This window comes from Chanodichthys erythropterus, chromosome 14 (assembly GCF_024489055.1).
Source record: "Chanodichthys erythropterus isolate Z2021 chromosome 14, ASM2448905v1, whole genome shotgun sequence".
NCBI lineage: Eukaryota > Metazoa > Chordata > Actinopteri > Cypriniformes > Xenocyprididae > Chanodichthys > Chanodichthys erythropterus.
In genome coordinates, this window is record NC_090234.1 from 45,042,195 (window position 1) to 45,049,795 (window position 7,601).

A 7,601-nucleotide genomic window follows, 5' to 3' on the forward strand; every position below is an offset into this window, starting at 1 on the left:
ATACAACATTTACTGTAGGAGCCATAAAAATTAGTTCTATTGCGCTTCAATCAGTGAAAATCAGTGAAATTCACTGATTTTGGGTGTGTAAGATGTGAAGGATTCTATGGGCCAGTTAGTATTTTCAGCCCATAATGGCGGCCGCGCTACCAGAGCGCCATCTAGTGGCTGTTACCCAAAAAGTATCAGAGTGTCGCCTCTTGGGTTCTATACTCTATGGTACGGTCTAACCCAGCACAATAAGAAGTTTAGTTGTGTCTTCCCATTGGTTCGTTGTGTTGATTGCTTCCAGGTGTTTCTTGTTTTGACATTAGTACTTATACCTCATGTTTCCATATAGTCTCTTGTCAAGCTTTGTTCTCTGTATCTGCTGTTTGGTGAGTCTTATGGTCAAGTTTAGTCAATGGCTTGTCTTTTTCCCCCTCATTTTCAGTATTTTGTACTTGTGTTCACCTTCAGTGGCCTGAATGATAAAATATAATGGTGTTGAAGTGTAATTGTTCAGTAATAATTTGAGGGATAAAATGAGTTTTGAAATCTTGTTTGATTCAGAACAACTTAACTCCTATTTCTGAATTTGTGAGTCTTTTTGTAAATGCCCTGTGTTCATGTTTCTCCTTAAAAGACTTCAAGGGTTTTCCTTCTGTTCACACATTCAACATGTTGGTGCAAAAGCTAATCTGGATCACATGTAAGTACTGCTTTAGAACCAATTCGACTCATGACTTCAGTTGTTTCAACTTGTTTCTCTTTTTATTTTCAGTGTTGCAATTTCTGTGTCAACATGGTAAGGCAACTGACATGTATAATGTGCACTAAATATGGACTTTCAAGTGTAGAACAACTTTCAAGTAGCTAATTGTACTGTCTTCTCATGTTTAGTATCTGCAGGTGCTTCAAAAGCAAAAACAACTACAAAAACAATTGTGACCTGTGAAGGAGAATCTGCGGATCTCAAATGTGGTGAGCAATTCAGTCACTTTAACTTGTTTTTGGCCTTTTTGTTCCTAAATCGGTCAGTATGGAAAAAGGAGAATGGGATTATGATGGCGACCTGAAATTTGTCTCCAACCTCATGGAATATGCTTAAATTACCACAATTTGTTTTTTTGACGTCAGATGTGGGGATCATAAAGGTTCTTAAAGCCAGTTATGGGCGGACTGATTGCAAAACGTGTGCTAGTGGGAAACCAGCTGATCAGCTCTCAAATACACGCTGTCTCGCACAGTCATCTCTCTCCACAATGTCCGCTAGGTAAGATTAACAATAGCGTGGGGAAATGGTTTCAGTTTCAGTTCATGCATTATTTGACACGAGCAAGATGCATACTGTCTATATTAAAGCTACTTGTTGTCTGTCCCATGAATCAGGTGTGATGGAACAAAGAGCTGTACTGTTTCTGCAGCGAACTCCGTTTTCTCTGATCCTTGTGTTGGGACTTATAAATACCTGAATGTGACTTATGACTGTGTCCAACCAAGTAAGTAACTTCATCAAATGTTGGAGTTAAATATAACTTTATAATAAAGGCATGGCAAATAATTAAAACACATGAACACTTTAAGGTGTTCCACAAACATTGAACGCATCTGTATGATGTCATTCTCTCTACCTTGCATGTCTTCTCACAATTTGTCTCTGCAGGTGCAGACGCAAAAGCGAATGCGAATACGAAACCGAACACAAAAACAACTAAAACAGCGGTGACCTGTGAAGGAGAATCTGCGGGTCTCACATGTGGTGAGTAACTGTAATTTTTAAGTTTACTTTTTCGTACTGTTCCCAAATGGGTCCATATAAAAAGGGGAACTGGATCATGATGGTGACTTGAACTTTGTCTCCAACCACATGGAATGTGCTCAAACTACCACAATTCTCTTATTTTAACGTCAGATGTGGGGATCATAAAGGTTCTTAAAGCCAATTATGGGCGGACTGATTGCAAAACGTGCGCTAGTGGGAAACCAGCTGATCAGCTCTCAAATACACGCTGTCTCGCACAGTCTTCTCTCTCCACAATGTCTGATCGGTAAGATTAACAGAGCATAAGAAAATGGTTTCAGTTCATGCATTATTTGACGAGCAAGATGCATGGTCTATATTAAAGCTATTAAGCAGGCTACTTTGTTGTTGTCTGTTCATGAATCAGGTGTGATGGAACACAGAGCTGTACTGTTCCTGCAGTGAACTCCGTTTTCTCTGATCCTTGTTATGGTACTTATAAATACCTGGATGTGACTTATGACTGTGTCAAATCAAGTAAGTAATTTCATCAAATGTTGGAGTTAAACCTTTTTTGTGCAGTCTTTGTTTGGGGGTTGCACTCATGGTCTTCAGGGTCTCTGGAGACCCCAGGCAACCAAATGTAGTTTTGTAACCATGTTTTTACTCAACATTTTGTGCAGTTTTTGGAATTATTATTATTTTTTTTTTTTTCTGCAAACAAATGCATCTGTTATCTTCTCCACTAGATGTCAATATCATTTACCTTGCGTGTCTTCTCTCAATTTCTCTGCAGGTGCAGATGCAAAAACGAATACGAAACCGACAAACCCAAAAACGAAAACAATGGTGACCTGTGAAGGAGAATCTGCGAGTCTCAAATGTGGTGAGTCATTTTAGTTTTAAGTTTACGTTTTTGTCCTTTGTTCCCAAATGGGTCCATTATAAAGGGGAACAGGTTCATGACGGTGACTTGAACTTTGTCTTCAACCACGTGGAATGTGCTCAAACTACCATAATTCTCTTATTTTAACATCAGATGTGGGATTCATAAAGGTTCTTAAAGCCAATTATGGGCGGACTGATTGCAAAACGTGTGCAAGTGGGAAACCAGCTGATCAGCTCTCAAATACACGCTGTCTCGCACAGTCTTCTCTCTGCACAATGTCCGCTCGGTAAGATTAACCGACGGTAGAAAAGTGATAAAATGGTTTCAGTTCATGCATTATTTGACATGCGTAAGATGCATGTAATTGTCTATATTAAAGCTACTTTTTGTTCATGAATCAGGTGTGATGGAACACAGAGCTGTACTGTTCCTGCAGTGAACTCCGTTTTCTCTGATCCTTGTGTTGGGACTTATAAATACCTGAATGTGACTTATGACTGTGTCCAATCAAGTAAGTTTCATCAAATGTTTGAGCTTGATGTATTTTATTGGCCATGCCTTCATTATAAGATTACAAGAACACATTTCAAGGTGACGTTGGGCTACTACATGTGAAGAGTTTATTTGCAAAAACGGATAACTCCATTTTTATGAATTATCACAAATCATGTTTTTTTTTTTATTTTTTTTTATTGTGCATTCCAAGTAATAACATACTGCAGTTGGGCTGTTTTGATTAAGTAAAGATAACTCTAAAAAATACAGGTAAGTTAAATTAAAATTCAGTGAAAGTATGTCTTATATTTATATAAATATATATATTAATATATATAAAAGTTTGTTTTTTAGCAAAAGCAGATAACTCCAACAGTCTGTTTGTCCAAAAAAAAAAAAAAAAAAAAAACAGATCGGCACGCGCGCTCTCTCTCTCGCTCGCTCTCGGCCAAACACACACACACACAGATCGGCACACAAGTACACACACGCACTCATCCACACACGCATGTGTGCGCGCGCGCGCACACAAGCAAAAGGACAACCAATTGTTCAGCATGTAAGTCGTGTATGGTGTACAAGGACTTACAGGAGTCGAAATCCTAAATCCTCGTTCACTTTTAGTGAGCTTTGTTAAAACTTCCCTCAGCTAGCACGTCTTTTTGAAGTGACTAGAAGCCTTGTCACCTGACCTGAATACTGCGCGCTGATTCGCTAAAACGGACTTATCGGTTTCTGTACACAAACAAGGGCGCTTGTCGGCTTCTGCTGTAAAACGTGAACTTGCGATGCCTGAAAGTGGACAACCGGCTCTTCTGACAAAATGGATTTAGGGTACAGAACGTGCTATATAGAGAATAATGCACAACACTTCATTTTTTTTTTTTAAAAAAAAATGGCGTTTATCAGTTTTTGCAAATGAACTCTTCATGTATTCCCTAAGGGCTAGGCCAAGGTTTTTTTTTTCCTTTTTTTTTTTTTTCTTCTTGTATTTCAGCAAACTCAAACGATGTCTGTTTGACGTTAATCTTAGTCTTCTCCACTAAAGGTGGATCAGCTTGTAAATGAGTTCACGTCTCTTTGAGCCTAAATGGACAAATTATCACATTTAAGATGACCATTAATTGTGAGTATCCAAGTAAATGGTTGGTTATGGCTTGAGCAGTAGAGAAGGAACACATGTATCATTATTTGATCCGTGCATCCGTTTGAATAGGGACATCGGAATCGATCCCCATAGTACTTATAGCAATAAACAGTAAATTATGCTTAGTTGCATAACTAACCTTTAACTGTAACAGTAAGTACATGTTAATACTTGGTACTTAAAGCTGCAGTCTACCATTTTCCCCCTCTGTCACCATCTGTTTGAAACCCGTGTTTGCAGTCATATGCGGAATTGTTATCGTTGCAAGCGTTGCATTAGGCCTACAAATTGTGCTGCCAATGATTAAATCTAACACTCTTATCTTGGATCATGCCAAACCGTGCAAATTATTACTGTTATACTTTGTTCTCAAATTGTTAGAGGTGCCCTAGAACCCTTTTTCACAAGATGTAATGGAAGTCTCTAAGGTGTCCCCTGAATGTGTCTGAAGTTTTCAGCTCAAAATACCCCATAGATTTATATTCAATTTAACTGCTTATTTTGGGGCATAATTAGATGCAGTCTGTACAATTCATTAAAAAAAAAAAAAAAGATTCAGCGCAAGTTTTAAAAACAAACTCTTGTCTCCATGAATACAGTAAGAAACGATGGTAACTTTAACCACATTTAACAGTACATTAGCAACATGCTAAAGAAGCATTTAGAAAGACCATTTACAAATATCACTAAAAATATCATGTTATCATGGCTCATGTCAGTTATTATTGCTCCATCTGCCATTTTTCGCTATTGTCCTTGCTTGCTTACCTGCATAAAGTCTGTTTCAGCGGAGCACAGCTCTAGACATTACTGGCTTGTCTAATGCCTTGAACATGAGCTGGCATATGCAAAAGTTGGGGGCGTACATATTAATGATCCCGACTGTTGCATCACAGGTCTTGCAAAAATCAAATTTGCATAAGGAGGAAACCATGGTGTTTGAGACTCTCTGTATATCATTTCAATGTACAGAACTCTAACTATGCCGAGGTAAATTCAACTTTCAATTCTAGGGCACCTCTAATGATAACACAAGCATTGTGTGACCTGTATTTGGTGTGCAGAAGAGTTACCTGTAGACTTCAATTTCTGTAGCCACTCCAGTCAAGTGTTTGCTTTTTGACTACGGGTGAATCTCCAGTTGTCACTGTCATTTGGATCTTTCTGGATTACAATCCACCATCAAAATGATAAATTTATTTCAGTTGCTGTGAGAACGGGCTATAAATGATCCGCTACAAGCAGCATCCCCTCATGATAAAGCAGACTAGCCTGGACTCCTTTCTGTTTACAGGTGTGACGTAATGACGCAAAGACTAACTGCTGCATGCTTGAATTTCCTGCGGAAATCCACGGGTCGCTCATTAAACATTACAAGCTTATTGTTGTGAATCGAGCTAAGGAGATGGTTTTGAATGCTTTGTATGTACTTGTTCAAATGATTTTTAAACCAATACAAGTTATGGACTGCAGCTTTAAGTACAATGTAACAACGCCACCTTAAAGTGTAACAATCTATATTATTAACCTAGTTAGTATGGGTAGTTAACACTTTTCTGACCTTTTGTTCTCATTCTCTTCACCCCCTCAAAAAAGAGGAACAATGTAACCGGTGTCAGATGGGGTAAGTTATTTCCTTTTTTTTCCCTTCTGTTTGCTATGCTGAGATCGTAGTACTACCTTGTTTAATCCTTAAGAGCCTCATGTCTACAACTTCAAGTCAGTCCAGCTACAGTACATGATGGCACATTTGTTTTTAAAGTGACTATTGTGACCTGTTTTACATGTTTGCTAACCATCACTCTTGACTATCAGTCTGGATATTTTTAAATCAAAGTACTGGCATTAACTTCACCTAGAGTCAGTTCAGACATTAGCACGTGCACACTTCAGGTATTTTTGAAACCATATACAAAATGTATCAATTGGACAATGTACTTCAAGTAATGCACAGTATAATGACAGTCTCAGACCTGAAATAATTGGCTTTGTTTGAGTTCTGTAGACAATTTAAACTGATCTTTTTCTAATTCTTTCAGGTGAAATGGTTCACAAGACTTAAGTGCTTCAAATTGTTTTCTCTGATCCATGTGTGGGTGTCCATAAATATCTGGACGTGACATACAGCTGTAAATAAAAGTTACTGTCCTGCCACATCTTGTGTCCTTGTGTCACTTGTTCACAAATGGCAATGGGAAGCAAAATAAAGTGAATTTAAAAAAAAAAAAAAACTGGAGTCCAGATTTTTTTTTTTTTTTTTTCCTCTTTTGATATTCTTGTGGGCTTTACTCCAACACAATTGTCATGTATTGTCAAAATAGTAATTTTCATGACAAGTGATGTACATGAGTTTAAGTGAAATGAAACTCAAATCCTATTTAATCTGCAATTTCATCAATATCATCTTGGGTATCAATGTGTGCTTGACAAGACTGGTTTGAGCTTGAGTACCACCAAGTTGTTTTACTGTAACTTCAGCATCTCCAGGCACGTGAACAAAAGCTGCAGTCTCATTGGCACATGAGGCATTAAATGTCGGTGATAAGCGTGCGCAATCATCCAGGTGTGCACAAGCCTTGAGGCTTTTCAATTTTGGTGTGAAAGGGTCTTTACATTTTACCCCCAAATTTTTACTTGTTATAAACTAAAAACAAGCCCAGCCCATGTGGGGGAAAAGTAATGTAACGCATTTACTTTTTAAGGGATTGATGCAATATTGTAATGCATTACTTTTAAAGGTAACTTTCCCAACACTAGTGCCAAGACATTTTAGAAATCCAGACCAGGTGTTTTTTCAGCCATGTCTGGAATAAAGATGGCTGTTGGGGTGATATTAAATGACTTGAACAGTGATTAGAGATGGGGAATATTTCCAAAATCTAAGTCATTATTTCCCCATATGTGACTTATGGGGTTAATATTGTGCCAAAATTAAACTAAAAAATACAGAATTTTGCAAACAATCTGTTTGCGAGTAGAGTTTTCCTTTGCAAAGTGATGTACAAATACAAAGGTCAGTTTGAGTGAAAATGCAGAAGAGTAACAAATATATGCATTGTTTTGCAAATATAAATAAATCAGCCTACATATTTCACAAATACGAACCCTCCTACAAATGGCTTGTAATCTTTGAACAAATGCCAAATCTAGTGCATACATGCACACCTGTCTGTTACGATTGTAAGACACTTGCCTTTTTATGAGATCTCTCAACTTGATTCTCACAAATGTGTGCACTATGGAATTACCTTTGTTCCAATAACATTCATTTTAACTTTTAAAAAAAAATACATTGAAACAATGTCTTTGAAACTTAAATCGTAGACAAAATGTTCAACTTTGCTTTT

At 37.6% G+C, this 7,601-nt stretch overlaps 1 protein-coding gene across 1 annotated transcript; it reads left to right on the forward strand.

Annotated features, from left to right (window-relative positions):
• Nucleotides 1-365: 365 nt before the first annotated feature.
• Nucleotides 366-6,408, forward strand: LOC137035507 (L-rhamnose-binding lectin CSL3-like). Its single transcript, XM_067408872.1, has 14 exons — nt 366-377; nt 626-691; nt 764-787; nt 883-963; nt 1,120-1,255; nt 1,372-1,481; nt 1,646-1,741; nt 1,895-2,030; nt 2,151-2,260; nt 2,520-2,609; nt 2,763-2,898; nt 3,014-3,123; nt 5,851-5,878; nt 6,294-6,408. Exons 2-14 carry the CDS (start codon nt 661-663, stop codon nt 6,295-6,297), a joined length of 1,092 nt encoding a protein of 363 aa, XP_067264973.1. The 5' UTR covers nt 366-377; nt 626-660; the 3' UTR covers nt 6,298-6,408.
• Nucleotides 6,409-7,601: the final 1,193 nt, after the last annotated feature.

Bases quoted from the DNA above. Each gene is read 5' to 3' on its own strand.
- LOC137035507 (XM_067408872.1), top strand. From the start codon at position 661: ATGTTGGTGCAAAAGCTAATCTGGATCACAT. The intron at 788-882 runs GTAAGGCAACTG...TCTCATGTTTAG, and splicing joins GCAATTTCTGTGTCAACATG to TATCTGCAGGTGCTTCAAAA. The intron at 2,899-3,013 runs GTAAGATTAACC...TTCATGAATCAG, and splicing joins CTCTGCACAATGTCCGCTCG to GTGTGATGGAACACAGAGCT.